The following is a 23,717-nucleotide window of genomic DNA, read 5'->3' on the forward strand; positions in this document are numbered from 1 at the left end:
CATTAGGTGGTTTTCTGCTGACTTGTGGTCACATCATACTATTATTAATTTCCTTGATAGTTTTTTTAAATTGATTAATTATTCCCTTTTGCTGCCCTTGTTGTTTTTTTATTGTTGTACTTATTATTGTTGTAATTATTGATGTCGTCGTTGGACAGGACAGAGAGAAATGGAGAGGGGAGGGGAAGACAGAGGGGGAGAGAAAGATAGACACCTGCAGACCTGCTTCACCATCTGTGAAGTGACTCCCCTACAGATGGGGAGCCGGGGGCTTGAACCGGGATCCTCACGCTGGTCCTTGCGCTTCGTGCCACCTGCGCTTAACCCTCTGCGCTACTGCCTGACTTCCTCCTTGATCGTTTTTGAGGCAGGTAGAATAGTTTTGCTTACAGTGGAGACTATAGTGAACAGACTTCAGTTGCTTGGATGGGAGCCTGTTTTGTCTATTTTGGGCTTGGCAGTCTGAAGCTACAATAAAGTACAGTAAAAGTCCCACAGGCTAAGTGCAGATTGTGCATTGGATTGAAAGTGCTTCCAGAGGCCAGGTAATGTGGCTTTGTTGTTGTCAGGGTTTCACTGCTCTGGGCCAATTTCATCAGAGAGAGAGACAGAGGCAGAGGCAGTGGGAGAGAGTGAAAGACACCACAGCACCGAACCTTCTCTCAGTGTGCTAGGGGCTGGGTTCAGAGCTGGGTTACATGCAAGGCAAAGCAGACACCTTCTAAGCGAGCTAACTTGCTGGTCTGCAACTTGGATTTTTAAATTTCTTTATTTGTTATTTATTGGGTGGAGACAAAATTGAGAGGGGAAAGGGAGAAAGAGAGTGGGAGAGGAGAGAGACACCTGCAGGAGTGCTTCTGTGCTGCAATGTGGCTTCTTAATTCCTTTGGCTAGCAATGGAAGATCCTTTTGGGTGACTTTGTTTAATGCTGAGAAGATGCCAGAAGGCAATAATGGGGGCAGAGGCCAAGGCCCTATTAGGTCAGAAGTTCTTGAGCCACTGAAAGTGTTCACTCAAAAAGTAAGGCAGTCGGGCAGTAGCACAGTGGATTAAGCACACATGGCCCGAAGCATAAGGACTGGCGTGGGGATCTGGGTTCGAGCCCCCGGCTCCCCACTTGCAGGGGGGTCACTTCGTGAGTGGTGAAGCAGGCCTGCAGGTATCTGTCTTTCTCTTCCCCTCTTCTCTCTGGATTTCTCTCTGTCCTATCCAACAACAACAACAACAGCAATGACAATAATAGTGACAACTACAGCAACAACGGTAACAAGAAGGGCAACAGCAAAATGGGAAAAATGGCCTCCAGGAGCAGTGGATTCATAGTGCAGGCATCTAGCCCCAGCAGTAACCCTGGAGGCAAAAAAAAGAGTAAAAATAAATAAATAAAGAAAGAAAGAAAGAAAGAAAGAATTTAGGTTGGTGTAAAAGACAAGTAATGTCTGGGAGGTGGTACAGTGATAAAGCTTTGGACTCTCAAGAATGAGGTTCTGAGTTCAATCCCCAGCAGCACATGTGCCAGAGTGATGTCTGTTTTTTTCTCTCTCCTCCTGTCTTTCTCATAAATAAATTAAATCTTTTTTTTTATTTTTTAAAAACAAGTAACGATACTGGGGAGGGGGTGGGATATGGAGATTGGGCGGTGGGAATTGTGTGGGGTTGTACCCCTCCTACCCAATGGTTTTGTTAATTAATCCTTTCTTAAATAAAAAAGAAAAAAAAAAAAAACGAGTAACGAGGTGGGGGTAGATATAGCATAATGGTTATGCAAAGAGACTCTCATGCTTGAGGCTTCAATGTCCAGGTTCAATCTCCTGCATCACCATAAACTAGAGCTGATCAGTGCTCTGGTAAAAAAACAAACAAAACAAACACACACACACAAAAAAAAAAACAAAGAAAACAAGTTATGAAATATTCTTGAATGTCTTAGCTTTTAATGCTGAACATCTATCACTCAGCTTAAAAAAATCAAACATTACCATATAGTCAAAGCCCAGGTGCATTTTTTCCAGATTGCATATCTTTTATTTTACTCTAAAATGAACCACAAGTGTTTAATGTTTATTATTTCCTGACATTTAGCTTGATTGTCTGAAATCGCTAGTGTTGTTCAGCTTTTTCATGTCATGACTTTTTTTCTTCTCCGGAGTCTTGTTAAGCTCTGGTTTATCCTGGTGCAGGGGATTGAACCTGGGGCTTTGGAGCCTCAGGCGTGAAAGTCTCTTTGCAGAACCATTATGCTGTCTCCCCCCCCACCCTGTTCAGCTTTTTAATGGAATGAACACTGCTGTTCTAAACATTTAGGTTGCATATTTTCATAGAGCAAGGAAAAGAAGCTGTATGTGTGGGAGTCGGGCAGTGGCACAGCGGGTTAAGCGCACGTGGCGCAAAGTGCAAGGACTGACGTAGGGATCCCGGTTTGAGCCCCCGGCTCCCCACCTCAGGGGAGTCGCTTCACAGGCGGTGAAGCAAGTCTGAGGTGTCTATCTTTCGATCCCCCTCTCTGTCTTCCCCTCCTCTCTCCATTTCTCTCTGTCCTATCCAACAACAACGACAGCAATAACCACAACAATGTTAAACAACAAGGGCAACAAAGGGGAAAATAAAATAAAAATAAAAACCCCCTGAAGGCCATAAATAAATAAATAAATAAAATTATAAAAAAAAAAAAAGAAGCTGTATGTGTGAGAGAACTTGAGAGGCAGTGCTAGTAGTAATACTTCTAGTATTACAGGCTTATAACCCACTCGTGCAAGACTGCGGTCACAAGAGATTTTTTTTTCCCTACCACGGTTATTGCTGGGGCTCAGTGCCTGCATGATGAATCCCCTGCTCTAGGTGGCCATTTTTTCCTCCCTTCCCCTCCCCTCCTCTCCCCTCCTTTCTTCTCTTTTTCTAATTTGATAGGACAGGAATTAAGAGGGAAGGGAGATATAGAGGGAGAGATACCTGCGGTACTTTCTTCACTGCTTGTGAAGCTTTCTTTCTGCAGGTGGGTATTAGGGATTCCAACCTGGGTCCTTGCTCATGGTAACATGTGTGCTTAGCCAGGCGCATCACTGCCTGGCTCCATCAAATGGGATTTTATATTTATTTTGGTGGCAAAGCCTTTAAAATAAACTGATGTGACTCTGTATAGTTCACTTTTAAATGTTTTTCTAAGAATTTAAAAATTTATTTATTATTTGATAAAGACAGAAATGGGGGGATAGGAGAGAGAGAGAGGGAGGGAGGAAGAGCGGCGGAGAGAGAGAGAGAGAGACAGAGACACCTGCATCATTGCTTCATCATTTGTAAAGCTTCCCCCCTGTAGGTGGGGACCAGGGCCTTGAACCTGGGTCCTTGCACACTGTCATGTGTGCACTTAACCAAGTGCGCCACCACCTGGCCCTGTTTTTAAACCTCAGTATGCATATTATTAAAAATAAACACTGTTCTAGAACTCTCATCATGCTTGAAGATGGAAATCTGCCCCATTGTACCATCACACTACTTTTCTGAACTCTTCCAAGAGTGTGAAGCCTGAAGTCCAGCCTCCTCTGGGCAATTTGGGCATCAGACAGGAGCTGGAGTTACCTGTACTACAATAGCCATCAGCTGCTCACCCAGCCCTGCTCCCTGCTCCCTGTGATGGACCCTCAAATAGATCAGCTCTGCAGCAGTTTTCTGTTGTGGCAACTCTGCTGCTACTTGTGTACATTTCACCAGCAGGTAGCCTATTTTATTATTTTAAGTTTTAACTTTTATCTTGCTTCCAGGATTATTGTTGGGATTTGGTGCCTGCACTACGAATCCATTGCTCCTGGAAGCCAGTTTCCCCCATTTTGTTGTCCTTGTTGTAGTTGTTATTGTTATTATAGCTGTTTTTGGATTGGACAGAGAGAAATGGAGAGAGGAGGGTTAGAAAGAGTGGAGGAGAGAAAGTTAGACACCTGTAGACCTGCTTCACCGCTTGTGAAGTGACCCCCCTGCATGTGGAGAGCTGGGAGATCGAACCGAGATCCTTACTCCTACCCTTGCGCTTAACCCGCTGCGCTACTGCCCAGCCCCCCCCATTATTTTTTAAAAATTTATTTACTTATTTATGGGAGAGATGGGAGGAGAGAGTGGGAGAGAAGAAATGAGAGCATCACTCTGGTACATATGATATCAGGGGTTGAACTCAGAACCTCATGCTTGAAAGTCCAGTACTTTAACCACTGTGCCACCTCCCAGGCTGCCAGATGTCATAGTTTTTAGAGATGTCTTCTTTACTTGTGTTTGTTTAATGTGTTTTGCTTACACTAATTAAACTCTAGGACTATGGTATCCATGACAGTTAGGAGCTATCAGAACTTTAGAAATCCAAGTGTGGGCCAGGCTTTGGCGCATCAGATTAAGTACACGCAATGCAAAGTGTAAGGATCCTGGTTGGAGCCCCCAGATCCCCACCTGCAGGGGGTCGTTTCACAACTGGTGAAGCAGGTCTGCAGGTCTCTCTCTCACCTCTCAATTTCTCTCTGACCTATCCAATAAAAAATGGAAAAAATAGCCACTAGGAGCAAGGGATTTGTAGACACTGAGCCTCAGTGATAAGCCTGGAGAAAAAAAAATTTTTTTAAGTGAACCACGATGCCAAGAACTGAAGAATACTTTTGGGTATTAAGATAGATATATTTGAACTGGAGACACAACTTGCTGAGCAGGGCACATGCCTTCCCATATGTATAGCCCAGACTTGGACCCTGGTACTACTTAGGAGGTGCTATTACACTGGAGGAAGACTGGTGCTGTGGTGTTTCTCCCTCTCTGTGTGTCTTTCTAGTGATATAAAAAAGTGACCCGAAGCATTGAAAATGCACATGCTTGAGACACTGGCTTCACACAGAAAGATAGATGCATCTTATGAGATAATGTCCCCTAAATCTCACATAATTGATATTTCTTGCAGAGTTCTTTTGCATTTCACTGCTCTTCCTTTCCTACCAATGTGGCTAAAAGTGGAGTGACTGTAAAATTAATAATATACTTTCCCCTGGTACTGCTGTATGACAGAGTTAAATGTTGCTGTAGTCTCTCTCTTGCTCTGATTCTGTCTTTCTTAGTAGGATATATATACCCTTAAAATACAAGGAAAAAAGAAGCGATACTTTTCCTAGTAATTTTCTGAAAAGCAGCCGAAACAATCAGGGTGCAAATAAGACCTCTGAGAACATTGCTTCTGATTTCAAATGATTTGTTTAGGAAACTTCACCATTTTCTCCAAAATGGTGTTTTCTCTCACAACTTTATATTTTTCTCTGATTCTGCCATTGGATGAGAAAATACCCATAAAGTTTTATTGGCATCTTGTTTTACTAGTATTTTTATAGTCTCATTTTCCTCCTTCAGTGAACAATGGCTTCATTGTTTTTTATGACAAAAGTATCCTGTATTCATTATAAAAATATAACAGTCAAAATCATTCATAATTCCAGTACCTAGCATTGAATAATTTTTTTTTTTTACATCATTTTGATATTCTTTTTTTGCCTCCAGGGTTATCACTGGGACTCAGTGCCTGCACTACTAATTCACTACTCCTGGAGGCTAATTTTTCCCTTTTGTGGCTCTTGTTGTTTATTGTTGTTGTTGTTATTGCTGTCATTGTTGCACAGAACTGAGAAAAATGGAGAGAGGAGGGGAAGACAGAGGGGGGAGAGAAAGATAGACACCTGCAGATCTGCACCACTGCTTGTGAAACCACCACCTCCTGCAGTTGGGAAACCAGCGGCTCGAACCCAGATCCTTATGCAGATCCTTGAGCTTTGCAACCATGTGTGCTTAATCCACTGCGCTACCGCACTGCCCCCTCAAGTAATATTTTATTTTATTTTATTTTATTTTATTTTATTTTATTTTATTTTATTTTATTTTATTTTATTTTATCTTGCCTCCAGGGTTATTGCTGGGGCGTAGTGCCTGCACTACAAATCTACTGATCCTGGAGGCCAGTTTTTCCCATTTTGTTGCCCTTGTTGTTATTGCTGTTGTCGCTGTTGGATAGGACAGAGAGAAATTGAGAAAGGAGGGTGGGGGTGGGGAGAAAGAAAGACACCTGCAGACCTGCTTCACTGCCTGTCAGGCGATCCCCCCTGCAGGTGGGGAGCCGGGGGTTCCAACTGGGATCTTTTTTTTTTTTAATTTTTTAAAAAAATTTTTTTTAAATTTATTTTTTTATTTTTTATTTTTTTTTATTTAAGAAAGGATTAATTAACAAAACCATAGGGTAGGAGGGGTACAACTCCATACAATTCCCACCGCCCAATCTCCATATCCTACCCCCTCCCCCGATAGCTTTCCCATTCTCTATCCCTCTGGGAGCATGGACCCAGGGTCATTGAGGGTTGCAGAAGGTAGAAGGTCTGGCTTCTGTAATTGCTTCCCCGCTGAACATGGGCGTTGACTGGTCGGTCCATACTCCCAGTCTGCCTCTCTCTTTCCCTAGTAGGGTGGGGCTCTGGGGAAGCTGAGCTCCAGGACACATTGGTGGGGTCTTCAATCCAGGGAAGTCTGGCCGGCATCCTGATGGCATCTGGAACCTGGTGACTGAAAAGAGAGTTAACATACAAAGCCAAACAAATTGTTGAGCAATCCTGGACCCAAAGCTTGGAAAAGTGGAGAGGAAGTATTAGGGAGGTACTCACTGCAAACTCTAGTGTACTTCTGTTTTCTTACTTTGGTGCCATACTCCAAACTCAGTCAATTTCTGCTTTGCGTTTCTACTTCTTCTTTTTTTTTTTTTTACATGCATAACATTCCCCAGATTCCCATTTAACAATACAACCCCCACTATTTAATTCATCATTTTTCATGGACCTGTATTCTCCCCACCCACCCACCCACCCCAGAGTCTTTTACTTTGGTGTAATACTCCAATTCCATTTCAGGTTCGACTTGTGTTTTCTTTTCTAATCTTGTTTTTCAACTTCGGCCTGAGAGTGAGATCATCCCGTATTCATCCTTCTGTTTCTGACTTATTTCACTCAACATGATTTTTTCAAGGTCCATCCAAGATTGGCTGAAAACGGTGAAGTCACCATTTTTTACAGCTGAGTAGTATTCCATTGTGTATATATACCACAACTTGCTCAGCCACTCATCTGTTGTTGGACACCTGGGTTGCTTCCAGGTTTTGGCTATTACAAATTGTGCTGCCAAGAACATATGTGTACACAGATCTTTTTGGATGGATGTGTTGGGTTCCTTAGGATATATCCCCAGGAGGGGAATTGCAGGGTCATAGGGTAGGTCCATTTCTAGCCTTCTGAGAGTTCTCCAGACTGCTCTCCACAGAGGTTGGACCAATTGACATTCCCACCAGCAGTGCAGGAGGGTTCCTTTGACCCCACACCCTCTCCAGCATTTGCTGCTGTTACCTTTTCTGATGTATGACATTCTCACAGGAGTGAAGTGATATCTCATTGTTGTCTTGATTTGCATTTCTCTGACAATCAGAGACTTGGAGCATTTTTTTCATGTGTTTCTCGGCCTTTTGGATCTCTTCTGTGGTGAATATTCTGTCCAAGTCCTTCCCCCATTTTTGGATGGGGTTATTTGTTGTCTTGTTGTTGAGTCTGGCAAGCTCTTTATATATGTTGGTTATTAACCTCTTGTCTGATGTATGGCATGTAAAGATCTTCTCCCATTCTGTGAGGGGTCTCTTGATTTGGGTAGTGGTTTCTTTTGCTGTGAAGAAGCTTTTTAATTTGATGTAGTCCCATAGGTTTATACTTGCCTTAGTCTTCCTTGTAATTGGATTCGTTTCATTGAAAATGTCTTTAAAATTTATGCGGAAAAAAGTTCTGCCAATATTTTCCTCTAAGTATCTGATAGTTTCTGGTCTAACATCCAAGTCCTTGATCCACTTGGAATTTACTTTTGTATTTGGTGAAATACAGTGATTCAGTTTCATTCTTCTGCATGTTTCAACCCATTGTTTCCAACACCATTTGTTGAAGAGACTCTGCTTTCCCCATGTAATAGTCTGAGCCCCTTTGTCAAAGATTAGATGTCCATATGTGTGGGACCTCATTTCTGGGCTCTCAATTCTATTCCACTGGTCAGTGTGTCTGTTCATGTTCCAGTACCAAGCAGTTTTGATGACAATGGCCCTATAATACAGTTTGAGATCTGGCAGTGTGATGCCTCCGGTTCTGTTCTTTTTTCTCAAGATTGTTTTGGCAATTCTAGGTCTTTTCTGGTTCCAGATAAACATTTGTAGCATTTTTTCTATTCTAAAAAATGTGCTTGGGATCTTGATGGGGATAGCATTAAATTTGTAGATGGCTCTGGGTAATATATTCATTTTGATGATGTTAATTCTTCCAACCCATGAACATGGAATATCTTTCCACTTCTTTGTGTCTTTTTCAATTTCTTTGAGTAGTGACTCATAATTTTCAGTATACAAGTCTTTCACTTCTTTGGTTAGGTTTACTCCTAGATATTTTATAGTTTTTGTTGCTATAGAAAAAGGAACTGATTTCTGGATTTCAATTTCTTCTAACTTAGTGTTTGCATAGAGGAATGCCACTGACTTTTGAATGTTAATTTTATAGCCTGACACATTACTGTATTGCCTGATGATTTCCAAAAGCTTCTTGCTGGATTCCTTAGGTTTTTTCCATGTATACTATCATGTCATCTGCAAATAAGGAGAGTTTGACTTCTTCTCTTCCAATCTGTATGCCTTTAATTCCTTGCTCCTGCCTGATTGCTATGGCAAGAACTTCCAACACTATGTTGAATAGTAATGGTGATAGTGGGCAGCCCTGTCTAGTACCTGATCTGAGGGGAAATGCTTCCAGTTTTTCACCATTGAGTATGATGTTGGCTATAGGTTTGCTATATATAGACTCCACTATCTTCAGGAATTTTCCATCTATTCCTATTTTTTGTAGTGTTTTGATCATAAAGGGATGTTGTATTTTGTCAAAGGCTTTCTCTGCATCTATTGATATGACCATGTGGTTTTTGGTCTTGCTTTTGTTGATGTGGTGGATCACATTGATTGATTTACGTATATTAAACCAACCTTGCATGCCTGGGATAAACCCCACTTGGTCATGATGAACAATTTTTTTGATATACTGCTGTATCCGGTTGGCTAGAATTTTGTTCAATATTTTCGCATCTATGTTCATCAGAGATATTGGTCTGTAGTTTTCTTTTTTGGTTGTGTCCCTGTCTGCTTTTGGTATCAGGGTGATGTTGGCTTCATAGAAGCTGGCAGGGAGTATTCCAGTGTCTTCAATCTTCTGGAAGACTTTTAAAAGTAGAGGTATTAGTTCTTCTTTGAAGGTTTTGTAGAATTCATTTGTAAAACCATCTGGTCCAGGACTTTTATTTTTGGGAAGATTTTTGATGACTGTTTCAATTTCATTAGCTGTGATGGGCCTGTTCATGTTATCCACTTCCTCTTTACTTAGTTTTGGAAGTTGGTAGGTATCTAGGAAATCATTCATTTCTTCCAGGTTCTCTAGCTTGGTGGCATATAGTTGTTCATAGAAGCCTCGCATGATATGTTGAATTTCTGCAGTGTCTGTTGTGATTTCTCCTCTTTCATTTACTATCCGATTTATTTGGGTCTTCTTCCTTTTTTGTTTTGTGAGTCTGGCTAAAGGTTTGTCGATTTTATTTACTCTTTCGAAGAACCAACATTTACTTTCATTGATCTTTTGTATGGTTTTCCTATTCTCAATGTTATTTATTTCTGCCCTAACTTTAGTAATTTCTGTCCTTCTGTTTGCTTTAGGATTCCTTTGTTGTTCTTCTTCTAGGTCTTTAAGATGTGCAATCAGGCTGTTTATTTGTGCCTTTTCTTGTTTCCTAATGTGTGCTTGTATAGCTATGAACTTCCCTCTTAGGACTGCTTTAGCTGTGTCCCAAATATTTTGATAGCTTGTGTCTTCATTTTCATTGAACTCTCGAAACATTTTGATTTCTTCCTTGATTTCCTCTTTGACCCAGAAGTTGTTAAGAAGCGTACTGTTGAGCTTCCACATTTTGGGACTGTTACTAATCTTTTGTTGATTGTTAAGTGTTAGTTTAATTCCACTGTGGTCTGAGAAGATGCTTGGGATGATTTCAGTGCTCTTGAATAGGCTGATGCTGTCTTTGTGGCCTAACATATGGTCTATCCTTGAGAATGATCCATGTGGATTAGAGTAAAATGTGTATTCCAGTTTTTTGGGATGAATGACTCTGAAAATGTCCAATAGTTCTAGTTTATCTATCTCTTCATTTAGCTCCCTTATGTCTTTACTGATTTTCTTCCTGGATGATCTGTCAAGTTGAGATAGTGGGGTGTTGAAGTCCCCTACTATGATTGTGTTACTGTTAATATATTGCTGTAGCTCTTTCAGTAGAAGTTTGATGTATTTAGATGGCTTCTCATTGGGTGCATAGATATTAATAATTGTTAAGTCCTCTTGATTGACTGATCCTCTGAGCTTAAGTAGTGTCCATTCCTATCTTTTTTAATCTTATCTATTTTAAAGTCTATCATGTCAGATATGAGAATAGCTGTTCCTGCCCTTTTTTGTGGGCCATTGGCTTGAATGATAGTTTTCCATCCTTTCACTTTAAGTCTGTGTTTGTCTTGTTGCGTTAGGTGAGTTTCCTGTAGACAACATATTGTTGGGTTGTGTTTTCTGATCCATCTTCCTACTCTGTGTCTTTTAATAGGTGAATTCAGGCCATTGACATTTATTGATATCAAAGATTGAAGATATTTTAACGCCATTCTTGTAGAGTTTTAGAGTGTTTTGATATATGTCCTATTTGTGGTGGTCTGACTATTTATAGGAGACCTTTCAGAAATTCTTTCAGGGCAGGCTTGGTGATGGTTGCTTCCTTCAACTGTTGCTTGTCTGAGAAGGTTTTGATGCTTCTATCTAGTCTGAATGACAATCTAGCAGGATATAGTATTCTTGGCTGAAAGCCTTTCTCATTGAGCACTCGATAGATATCTTGCCATTCTCTTCTGGCCTGTAGTGTTTGTATGGAGAAGTCTGCTGCTAATCTTATGAGTTTTCCTTTGTAGGTGACTCTTTGTTTTTCTCTTGCAGCCTTGAGGATCCTTTCTTTATCCTTATTCCTTTCCAATCTAAGTATGACATGTCTTGGTGTCTTTAGGTCTGGGTTAATTCTGTTTGGGACCCTCTGGGCTTCTTGAATCTTTATGTCTTTGGTGTTGTCTAGACTAGAGAAATTTTCAGCTGTTATGGCCTGGAGAATGCTTTCTTCCTCCCCTTCTCTTTCTTCCTCTGGTAAGCCAATAATGCGTATATTGTTTCTTTTGAAGTCATCCCATAGGACTCTGTTGTTGTTTTCAGCATCTCTTAATCTCTTTTTGAGATCTCTTACTTCTTTTTTAGTTGTCTCTAATTCATCCTCAATCTTGCTAATTCTGTCTTCAGCCTCATTGATTCTGTTCTCTCTGCCCTCTACTGCTTTCTGGAGTTCATCTATTTTGTTGCCCTGCTCTGATACTGTTTTAGCTTGTTCAGCTAGTTGCCTTCTTAGCTCAGCGATTTCAGCTTTCAGCTCTCTAATAACCATGAGATTATTAGAATTTTCTTCCATATTCTCATTTGTTGTTCCTGCATTTCTGATTACAATTTTTTCAAATTCTTTACTCACTCCTGTTATTATTTCCTTGGCTAATGTTTGGATGTTGAACTCGTTGTTTTGTGCTTCACCCTCTGGAGGACTTTTAGCTGGACTCTTGTCCTGGTTCGAGTCTCCAATATTTTTTCTTGTTGTTTTAACCATTTTATATAAGTTAACAGTTTTTTCAATCCCTGAGTTGGAGTTCAGTGGTGTAAAAGCCTTTTTTTTTCCCCCCTGTAGGCTATGGGAGCCTGAGGGCTTTTAAACTATCAATAGGCTTCTTAGCTTAATCACTGACTCCTGACCAAGAGATAAAGCAGGGTGTGGCAGAGATAATCCAGTGGTTATGCAAAGAGACTTTCACAGCCCCTCAGCTATGCCACCGAGGTATAGGTCTTCTCCTGAGTTTCCCGGTTAGATCTCTGTACCCTGGTGTCCCTCCCTGTTGCTGCTCCAGATTCTGAGGGTAGTAGCAATGGAGACTCAGAGTTGCACTTGGTGAGTCTCTGGGGAGTCCTTTCTTCCCTTCAGCTGTCCCCTTGTTGGTGGAGCAGACTGGAGGTGGTGTCTCCACTGACAAACTGTTGAACTGTTAGCAGTCACTTAATCTCTCCTTAGGCCCCTCTCTCCTCTCTGTCACCAGCCACGCGTGTTTGTACTCACGGGTGATTTACTGGGTTTCTGTGGTCATTCTAGTCCTGTCTTGTTTCGGTCCGGGTGGTCTCCTTTGGTATTCCTAGTTGATCCGGGAGAGGAGAGGAGAGGAGAGGAGAGGAGAGAAAGCGATCTGCTGCTCGTAGCTCCGCCTCCGGAAACTCCAATCTTTTAATTTTTTTGTTATCTTTATTTATTGGATAGAGACAGCCTGAAATTGAGAAGAGGAGGGAAGCTAGAGAGGGATAGAGACAAAGAGACACCTGCAGACCTGCTTCACCACTCGCACAGCTATCCCCCTGCAAGTGGGGACCGGGGGCTTGAACCTGGGTCCTCGTGCACTGTAGCATGTGCGCTCAACCAGGTGCGCCACCACCCAGCCCCCCAACTGGGATCTTTATGCTGGGTCCCTGCACTTTGCACTGTGTGTGCTTAACCCATTGCACTACCGCCCATCCCCCAGCATCAAATAATCTTAAACCTTTATGGGGAGCATATAGTTTTTTTTTTTTTTTAAGATTTTATTTATTTATGAGAAAGATAGGAGGAGAGAGAAAGAACCACACATCACTCTGGCACATGTGCTGCCAGGGATTGAACTCATGCTTGAGAGTCCAAAGCTTTACCACTGCGCCACCTCCTGGACCACCATATAGGTGTTTTTTTATTATTATTATTATTTTTATACCTTTTTCCTCTTCCTTTCTTTTACTTGTGACCAGAGCTTGCTTGTGAACTTATGGGTTTTGTAGTAATAACGAGGAGAAAGTAAAACTGTATTTGTAGGGAGTTGGGCAGTAGTACAGTGGCTTAAGTGTAGGTGGCACAAAGCTCAAGGACTGGAGTAAGGATCCCGGTTCAAGCCCCTAGCCCCCCACCTGCCAGGGAGTCGCTTCACAGGTGGTGAAGCAGGTCTGCAGGTGTCTGTCTTTCTCTCCCCCTCTGTCTTCCCCTCCTCTCTCCATTTCTCTCTGTCCTATCCAACAACGACTGTATCAATAACTACAACAATACAACAACAAGGGCAACAAAAGGGAATAAATAAATAATTTAAGAAAAACTGTATTTGCGGCAACAGATTCTCTGTCAACATTTCTGCTCTCCGCCCGGCAGGCACGCTTCTACATTCCATTTCTTTCCTTCCTGAAATTGCTGCCAGCCTGCAAACACCTTTGGGGAGCCTCCCCAGGGCTTCACGACAAGCTCTGTCAGTGGTGGCTGCCAGCAGCAGAGCTACTGGGGTCTCTGGGCTCCAGCCCAGCAAGCTCTGTCGGGGGACTGTGGTGCCAGCCGCCACGGGGTTTGGGCCTGCGGGCCTTTTGCTTCCCTTGGCAGCACCAGGCACCGAGACTGTAGTCTCTGCGAGACCTTCTGGCAGTATGCTGTTCCTCAGTTTTTCGTTTTCTCTCTGGCTAATCTCCACTCTGGCTGTGCCTAGATGTACACATGCCTCATTCACTTCCTGCACAGTCTTGTCTTGGTAGTGCCCATCTTTTAATAGCTCTGACAGCAGTGTCAAGAGCCATGCTTTGAAAGAAAGAGAGGCTCACTTTCTCCCTGCTGCACTTCAGTTCAGTATTGCACATCCTTCCTTCCCTTTGGTAGAGACTAAAGTTTTCATTGTAGAGAGATTTCTCTATCCCCACCGACCTTTGCTTTTTCAGTTTCTTCCTCCTTTCTCCCCACCCCACATTAGAGGGTCCAGTTTGCATAGGACCACTTGTGTGATTGTGTGTAGGAAGACAAGCTTGGAGGCCCAGGGAGGGGGTGATGGAGGTTTTCATCAGCTGCGGGAGGCATGAATTGCACTGGAGCCCCCAAGTCTGGAAAAGCAGAGGAGGAGGAGGAGGAGAAGGAGGAGGAGGAGGAAGGTTAGCTTCCTTCAAGTTCATTGCTGACTGACTGACTTTATGGGTTACCCTGAGACTCCTTATAGTGGTGTTGTCATAGGACACCACATTCTAAGTATCTAAAACTAAATTGCAATAGAACTTTGGAACAGCTGTTCATCTGGCTGTTACCCATCATGTTTCTTAGAAGTAAACAGAAGATTCCAGTGGATTCTAAATGGTCTGTGGGCTGGGCCTTTTCATTGTATTGGAATGTGTTTAGGTCAGATTATGACGAAATTAAATTGTTGTTGCTATTACTTGAATTATTGTGAGGGTGACTTTTTTTTTTCTATTCAAAAATGTTGGCTGTATGAAGAGTCTCCTTCATTTTTCCTTTACTAAATTCACCATAGTTCATTTCAGCTTAGTACTTTTTGCGTTATGGCTCTTGACTTTTAAGCCTTGTTAGTACTGAGCTATAATTCCATTTACAGATCTGTCTTAACAAATTTCCCTCTACAGCTCCCTCCCAAGTTTTTTTTTTTTTTTTTTTTTTCTACCATGTGTTCTTTTACCTTTTTTCTAAACTTCTCCTATTTTCTATGCTTCTAGATTTAGGAATGGGTAGGGAATGGGGAGGATGAGGAAAGAGAAAATAAGAATAGTTTTAGGATTATGTTGTTTTGTGTTGTGTATGGTTTCTTTCCTTTGTAATTTCTACTAGAGAATAAAAACCATATATTATCCCTGGCAGTTTTATTTTTTCCCATAGCATATGTATGGTTCTGGTTAAGAAAGGTGCCACATATCAATGTGTACACATCTAGGTGTCGACAGTTACAGAAAAGCTGACTATTACCTTGGATTAGGTTTTACAAATGGAAAGTCACACATAGCAAAATTGTCCTTAACATTCTGAGATCTTTCCTAAAGTGCTGTTATACAGATTTTGTGTTATGTCTTGATATAAGTCTAACTTCTGACAAGTTGAGCTGGACCATTAGAAAGAAACAACAGATAGGCTGGGTATAGGTGTCTGATGTCCAAGTCATTTTACTGTTAATGACTTTCATACTTCTAGGAGCAGGTGAGGAGTGATTGCAGAATGAAATGTCTCTGCCTGCTGCAGGGGCTTATTACATCCTGTTTTTTCCAGGTTATATCCCAGATAAATAAGTCTGTTTACTCTAAGGATAAAATGAGCTAGTTTATGGGAAAGCCTCCAACGGGGCCTGGCAAGTAGTAGGTACACACCAAAGCATTTGTTGGATTTGAATTGAAATTTCCCAGGTTGTAGTGGGACTCAGTCATGGATGACTTCTGTGTTTTGGTATTTTGTGCACAATTTTTTTTTTTTTTTTTGGTGTCCTTAGGATGAACTGAGTGATGTCATTGACATAAAAGATCCAGATCTCACCCCTGCTGCAGAAAGAAGACAGAAACGCCTGGCTGCTGAATTGACCAAGTTTGATTCTGATCATTACCTGTAAGTATGAAGTTTTATGAGGATTAAATCCTTTTAATTTAATATTTATTTAAGAAAAAAAAATCTGTTCATGTCTCTTTCACTACCCTAGGCATGTGTGTTTAGGATTCTTTTAGGAAATTAGCAATATTTCCAAACCTTAATTGACTTTCATTTAACTTATGTCTGTATGTCTAAGTCTCTATGATCTGTAAAATGTTGTTTTTTTTTTTTAAATAAATTGAGAGGGAAGAGAGAGAGAGAGAGAGACCAAGAGAGACAGACCAAGAGAGACAGACTGAGAGAGACAGACCAAGAGAGACAGACCGAGAGAGACCTGCAGCACTGCTTCACCACTTGTAAAGTTTTCTCCTGCAGGTGAGGGCTGGGGGCTCAAACCTGGTCTTTGCTCATTGTAACATGCACTCAACCAGGTGTGCCACCATCTAGTCCCTTGATTTTTTTTTTTTTTTTTTTTTAATTCATGAGCTACAAAGAGGAGAAAGGCCAGAATGCTCTGGTTTATGTGATCTCCTGGAATCAAACTTAGGACTTGATGCCTGTAAATCCAAAAACCAACCTCTTGAGCAATCTCCTGGGCCATTAGATGTTGCTTCTTAGTAGTTCATTCTAGCAATGGAACTTGTCTAACATTTTATGAGTTTCTGAGAATATCTGCATTTTTACTAGGTAGACTTTTCTTTGTGATTAACAGTCTACGAAAATGAAGATTCTTAGTTTCTCTAAGAATTTCTATGATAGTTCACCTGAGGATCTGAGGTCTCAGGTTTAATCCCCAGCACCACCATAGGCCAGCACTGAGTTCTGATGTCTCCCTTCTCCCCTCTCCCCTCTCCCTCATTAAAAATAAATAGGAGTCGGTAGTGGCGCACTTGGTTGAGTGCACACATTACATTGCACAATAGGGAATACTTCACCAGTGGTTAAACAGTACTGCAGGTGTCTCTCTCTCCATCTCCCCCTTCTGTCACCATTTTTCTGTTTCTATACAAAATAAATAAATACAATAAAAAATTAGCTTTATGTCTTGACTGATCCAAGGTTTTCTTAACATGGTCATCTTCACAAAGGCTAGGATCTATTTCACATTAACAAATAGTTAGTCTTTGTGGTAGAGTGTAAATAGAATATAATGTTAAGTTTTGCTGTTTCCCACCTGCCTTAATTGTATCTCTAGCAACAGTGCCTCCCTGTCAGGTTCTTATTTGCCTGAAGAACTGATTTAGTTAATGTATAGGTAAGTGACCACTTGAGCAGAACTCATGTTTGTCACTGAAAAGGAAAACAACACTTATTCTAAGGAAATGATTGTCATCCAGCCTCTGTGGACACTGTGCTTTCCTAAGGTGTGTGTCAAATACTTATATGGCCTTAAGACTTCATTCTCCCCAAGCTTTAGGTCAGCAGTTTCTGAACTGTTAGTGTACGGGGCTGTAGTCATCAGATTCCCTGATATTTGTATATTGCTGTCAGTTTGTCAAATGCTCTCGTGCGATTATTTAATTCAGGTTTCAGAACAGCTGTACAGAAGAGGTGAAGGGACTTACCCAAGGTCACTACTTGGACTTGGGCTAGGACTTTCGAGTCTTTCTCTTAATCATTTTATATCTCCTTTTCATTTTATATTTCACTCTTTGCATATCCCTGCTGCTTCTCTTGTGATTAATGGTCTGTCTCTCGTGACACAGTGGGAGGCTAATTGGAATGGCAGAAATGTATCTTGTGATGTGCAAATGCATGGAGTGATGTGTGATAAATGACTGAGCTGTTCAACATCCTGTGGGAACTGGGGTAAGAGCAGAGTATGTTATATTTTGGAGGACATCTGAGAGATTCAACTTCATTTACATTACCATTTCTAATTACCTTTATCTCTTCAATGGTGGTTTTAAAGGTCCACTGAAGAGTAATTTGAAGAAACCCATTTCAATCATGCTGCATATTTAAAGTGGAAATGTCACTGTCAGCAAGTTTCTTGGTCACCCATGAAGTAGAATGAGTTTTACGGGGTGAAATTTCAAGCAGAAGGGAGCTTAATTAGAAGAACTGTGGATCTCTTTTCTTCTGAAACTAGAAGAATAACTGTGACTGAGAAAATTAAGACATTGGAGTTTACAGATTGCAAGGCAATATTATAAGCAACATTTATTTAACCAAATTCAATGTTGTTTTTTTCTTTTTTTTTTTTTTTTCCTAAATCCAGTAGCTTATTAAGGTTTAAATTTACTGCTGGGCTAGTCAGAAGTGGGAATCATGAGGTCAAGTTTCCTTGCGCACTGTAACATGTGCACTCAACCGGGTGCGCCATCACCTGGCCCCTGAATTAAATTTTTTTTAAGCTCAGTAGTTTTCTTTTTGCTGTTGTCACTGATTAATATAGTAGAGGAAAAAGGCATCATTCTGGCACATGTGATGCCAGGGTTCGAACTCAGTACCTCATACTTGAGAGACCAAGACTTTTTAAAAAAATATTTATTTATTTCCTTTTGTTGCCCTTGTTTTATTGTTGTAGTGATTATTGTTGTCATTGTTAGATAGGACAGAGAGAAATAGAGAGAGGAAGGGAAGACAGAGAGGGAGGGATAAAGATAGACACCTGCAGACCTGCTTCACCGCCTGTGAAGCGACTCCCCTACAGGTGGGGAGCCGGGGGCTTGAACCGGGATATTTACGCTGGTCCTTGCGCTTTGCGCCACGTGCACTTAACCCTCTGAGCTACTGCCTAACTCCCTAGAGACCAAGACTTTATCTATTGTGTCATCTTCTGGGCCTCTATTGTTGTTTTATTGCTATTATTAATACTTTTTGATCAGAGCACTACTGAGCCCTGGCATACAGTGGTGCAGGGAGTTTAACCTGGGACCTGAGTATGAACCAGTGGGCTATCTCCCTGACTTCTCCCCCACTTACTGATGTGAAACACAAGGTGGCTCTCTATACTAAAAAAACATGCTTAGGGAAAAGGCATCTGAGTAAAATTTCACCTATTAGTTCTTCTCTGTATGCCCTTAACTGCTTAGCAGATTCTTGCTGAATGAATTATGTGCAGACAGCATGGAAGCTGGGATGATGAGTGCCCCCATAGGCTGTCTGCACTCCTGGGACTTAGGCGTTAGGAAGGAAGAAGACAGTATTTCTGTGGCAACTAAATGGTAGGAAGAAGAGCCAGGTTACTGTTTACAGAGCAGTTAGGCATCTTCCCGACTCTTTCATTTCAACATGTTTAAAATCAGACTCATCGTTTTATCCCTGAAATCTTCCTGACTTTTCTACAAGGTAGAGTACCCCACTTTCACTCCAGTCACCCAGGTTAGAATTGTGAACTCATTAAAAAAAAATTCACTTGGGAGTCAGGCGGTAGTGCAGCGGGTTAAGCACAGGCAGCGCAAAGCACAAGGACCAGCGTAAGGATCCCGGTTTGAGCCTCCAGCTCCCCACCTGCAGGGGAGTCGCTTCACAGGTGGTGAAGCAGGTCTGCAGGTGTCTATCTTTCTCTCCCCCTCTCTGTCTTCCCCTCCTCTCTCCATTTCTCTCTGTCCCATACAACAATGACAACATCAATAACAACAACAATAATTACTACAACAATAAAACAAGGGCAACAAAAGGGAGTAAATAAAAAAAAAATCACTTATTTATTTATTCAGGTGAGAGAGGATGAGGGAGGGAGAGAGCCAGAACATCACTACTCTAGCACATAATGATGTTGAGGATCAAACTCAGGACCTCATGCTTTTAAGTCTCAGTGCTCTAGTCACTGTACCACCTCCTCAACTGCAGAAACGTGGGATTTATCTTAGGCTTCTTTCCTGCCCTGCACTTCCAATCAGTCCTGAAGTTGTACCATATATATTTAATTTGACGACTTTATTTTATTTATTGGATAGAGAGTAGTTAAGAGGGAAGAGGGGGGAGATAGAGATGGAGAGAAGAGAGACACCTGCAGCCTTGTTTCACCCCTCATGAAACTTCCCCTCTGCAGGCAGGGACGAGGGACTTGAACCTGGATCCTTGCACATAGTAAGATATGTGTTCTGTTGTGTGTGCGACCCCCAGGCCGCAAAGTTCTGCCATATTATTTTTCTACTTTTTCCTTCATGCTTTCTATTTCTTTCCTTTTCTTTTTTTAAATTTTTATTTTTTAACCAGAGCTCTGTTCAGCTCTGGCTTATGGTGGTGTGGGGGATTGAATGTGGGACTTTGGAGCCTCAGTCATGACTGTCTGTTTGCATAACCAGTATGCTGTCTCCCCTCTGCCCCATGCCTTCTATTTCTGTCCTTCTGTGTCTGGCTTATTGCAGTGGTCTCCTCGCTGCCCGACTGCTGTTGCTAACCCCTGCTTGGACCACTGCAAATGCATCAATGTGAAACCACTACTATAAAGTCTTACATACCGAAGATGAAAACCTGCACGGGCTGCCAGGCGGTAGTGCACCTGGTTGAGTGCACATCTTACAATGCATAAAGACCCGGCTACCAGGCCCCTGGCCCCACTTATAGTGAGGAAGCTTCATGAGGGATGATGCAGTGCTGTAGGTGTCTCTTTTTTCTCTTTCTCTCTCTTAAATTATCTTTATTTATTGGATCGAGACAGCGAGAATTGAGAGGGAAAGGGGTGATAGATAGGATAGAGACAGACAGACACCTGCAGCTCTGCTTCACCACTTGCAAAGCTTTCCCCCTGCAGGTGGGGACCCGGGGCTTGAACCTGGATCTTTGTGCATTGTATGTGCACTCAACCAGGTGCACTACCACCTGGTCCCTCATCTTTTCCCTCTCTATCTCCCCCTTTCCACTTGGTTTCTCTGTTTCCATCCAATAAATGATAAATGAATCAATAAGAAAAGAAAATCTGCATAAACCTTGCTGCTTGTCTGTTGCTTAAAGTGTAAGCTCTTTGCCCCTCATTCTGGCCGAGGAAGTTCTGTATGATACGGATCCTCCTGTTTCTACTGTTTCTTGCTGTCACTCCTCACCCACTATTGCTGCAGTAATGAAAATTTGCATTTTTTCCCCTGTACCACTCACCTCTGACACATTTTTTACTAATGATTTCTTTTCTCTTTGGTCTTACCTTGCCTGATTTTTTTTTTTTTTTTTTTTTTAGTTGCTAGATGGGTCCTTCCACTGTTTCTGGGTCACCCTTTTTATTCTGTGTATTTCAGATAGAGTTGGGGAGAGAGGGAGAGACACCACAGCATTGCTTCATCATCTATGGATCTTTCTCTGGTTCCATGACTCTTCTGTGTGGTGTTAGGGCTTAACTCCAGAGCTTGGTATGGTGTGCACTGCTGGCAAGTTCTCTCTCAATCCCTTAACAACTGGACTCAGTTGCCATCTCTAGAACCTTAACTCCTAGACTACTGGAAGGAAATGCTGTGGTGTTCTATGGTTCATCATCTTCTTATTAGTTTTTAAATATATATATTTTTTATTTACTTATTTATTCCCTTTTGTTGCCCTTGTTGTTTCATTGTTGTAGTTATTATTGTTGTTGTAATTGATATCGTTGTTGTTGGATAGGACAGAGAGAAATGGAGAGAGGAGGGGAAGACAGAGAGAGGGAGAGAAAGATAGATACCTGCAGACCTGCTTCACCGCTTGTGAAGTGACTCCCCTTCAGGTGGGGAGCCGGAGGCTTGAACCGGGATCCTTAAGCCATTCCTTGCGCTTTGCGCCACGTGCACTTAACCTGCTGCGCTACCACCCGACTCCCGGTTCATCTTATTTTTTGCCCCACTGTGTGATTGCATTTTGGGTTTGTGTCCCTAGTTCCCACCCAGTTGTGGTGTTTAGGAGAGTAGGGAGTAAAACTCCGGGATCTTCATGTCCCTGATACTGAGCTCAGTGCATGTGCATTGAATTAATAGCATTTAACAACTGGAAATAATTCATTTCTGGGAAGTGGAACATCAGTCAGCTTCAGGTCTCGTTTACAGAAATCTTAAATCACGCTGCATGTAAATAATTAACCATCAGCATTTAATTACTGGGACAGCATGTTAGTGAGATTTTACTCAAAATTAGCACTTAAACATTTTGAAAACTTGGGGCTGGCATGGGGAGGGTAGAGATACATTTCACAGAGCCAGAGCCTTTTCATATGGGCCCTTCTCCCATACTTTCCTTGTCCTTGGTGTTCCATTGTCTAAAGCACTTTCTCTCTGCCTGGGTAACTTTTATTATTCTTTGGCCTCAATAACTGTCCTGTGTTCCTCTCTTGAGCATCATACTTTTATGTCTAACTACCTGTTAGTTCAGATCTCTGATTCTATGTTCAAAAGGACATCCTAGACTTAAGCTCTTGTAGGCAGAAATGACTGTCCTTTTATGTCTGCTAGCATTCTGTGTTTCTCTCTCAGTGTAGGGTACTGTGACCCATTGGCTTGGGGAAGCATAACTTTTGGGTCTCAATCTTGAGTTCTGGCTTCCTTGTCCCATTTCATGAAGATTCTGGCTTTTAATTAAAGATCACATCTGTCCAGTTTGCTCCATGTCCACTGCCACTAGCTTATTCTAGCTTATTATTTCTATTCCCTCAGGCCTGTCCCTTTGAACCATTTCTGAAAATATACTTCAAATTTCATCCCTTTGAGTAAAAGCTTTTTAAGTGTTGAGTTGCCATTAGGGATAAAAGACCCTTTAGGTTTTTAAGTATGGCTTGCAAGTTTGTTGTCACTACAGCATGTTATTTTCAGTTGTAGTCAACTTTTGCTCTTAATTCAATGTGTTTGGGGTCCTGGGAGGTGGAACATTAGACTTTTCAGTATGAAGTCCTGAGATTGGTTCCTGACATGTGCCAGAGTGGTGCTTAGAATCTCTTTCTTTCTTTCTTTCTTTCTTTCTTTCTTTCTTTCTTTCTTTCTTTCTTTCTTTCTTTTCTCCTTCCTTCCTTCCTTTCTTCCTTCCTTTCTTCCTTTCTTTCTTTCTCTATTCCTTTCTCTCTTTCTTTTTTCTTTCTCTCTCTTTCTTTTTCCTCATTAATAAATAATTTTTGAAAAATTCCATGTGCCTTATCATTTTCTTGCCTTTGCTCATTATTCTTTGAGCCCAGCACACTCCCATATACCTTTCTTAGTCTGGTTAACTGTTTGTAATCATTCAGCTATTGGCTTAGGTAGTTTGTAATCATTCAGCTATTGGCTTAGGTATAATTTCTTCTGAGAACCTTACATTTCATCCCCATTTGTTTTGTATGGACTCTTGAGCTGTTTTTTTTTTTTTTTGCATAGCACTGTTGCTGCATGTTCATTATTTCACTTTCCTGTGAGACTAAGTTCTATGAGAATCAGGACCATCTGTATCTTGTCAGCAACATAAACCCAGTGCCCAGCAGGGAGCTTGGGACAGTGCACAAAGTCAGTACTTTTTGTTGCCTTATTTGACAACCATTTATGTTTATTGCCTGTCCTTTTAAAAAAATTCACATTCTAGTCTGTGGCTGAAAGCCTATAGTAGCAAGTCAGCTTGACAGAACTTTCTTTCTTCTTGAGGAGAGATAGCTAGTAAGGAAACAGACTCCTAACAGGATTAGTTTCATTTTTAGACTGATATGTCTTACGCACCTAACAAAAATAGAATCACTGTAAGTGAACTCTATACAGTATGTGAAATATTTAAGTATATCTAATATGTACTTCTTCAAGTATAAGTGTGGAATGTTACTTTTTTGATTCTCAGTTTCTATTTAAGTAAAATGGAAGTAGTAGTTGTAGTAGCCCCTGGCCATGATAATGGCATGAGGATTCTGGAAATAACAGATGAAGAACACTTAGTGCAGAACTTGCCCACAAGAAGAACTCCTGAAGTTATCTGTGATCTTTTGACTGTTTAAAAGATGTCAATATCTCACTTGAAAAAAAATGCATGTAAGAACATACAACTGTCAGCTGGAAAATTTAATTTATCAAAACTACAAACTCCTTGAGTTTCTAATTAGCCGAAAGATCAGTGAGTTTTCCATCATGGACTATACATTTATGTCATTTCCCCCCCTCAAATACAATGTTTTTTGCTAGGGTGACAGCATGATGGTGCTACAAAAGACTTGCATGTCTGAGGCTCTGAGGTCCTAGGCTCAATCCCCAGCACCACTCTAAAACAGAGATTG

General features: G+C 41.4%; 1 protein-coding gene across 2 annotated transcripts in view; it reads left to right on the forward strand.

Annotated features, from left to right (window-relative positions):
* SHQ1 (SHQ1, H/ACA ribonucleoprotein assembly factor) overlaps positions 1-23,717 on the forward strand; it is a 121,239-nt gene that overhangs the window by 9,975 nt on the left and 87,547 nt on the right. For both annotated transcript variants that reach the window (XM_060202859.1, XM_007530741.3), the window contains exon 5: positions 15,495-15,607. In XM_060202859.1, coding sequence (XP_060058842.1) covers positions 15,495-15,607 — 113 coding nt within the window. The remainder of the gene's footprint in view (positions 1-15,494; positions 15,608-23,717) is intronic.

Source organism: Erinaceus europaeus, chromosome 12, assembly GCF_950295315.1.
Source record: "Erinaceus europaeus chromosome 12, mEriEur2.1, whole genome shotgun sequence".
NCBI classification, from domain to species: domain Eukaryota; kingdom Metazoa; phylum Chordata; class Mammalia; order Eulipotyphla; family Erinaceidae; genus Erinaceus; species Erinaceus europaeus.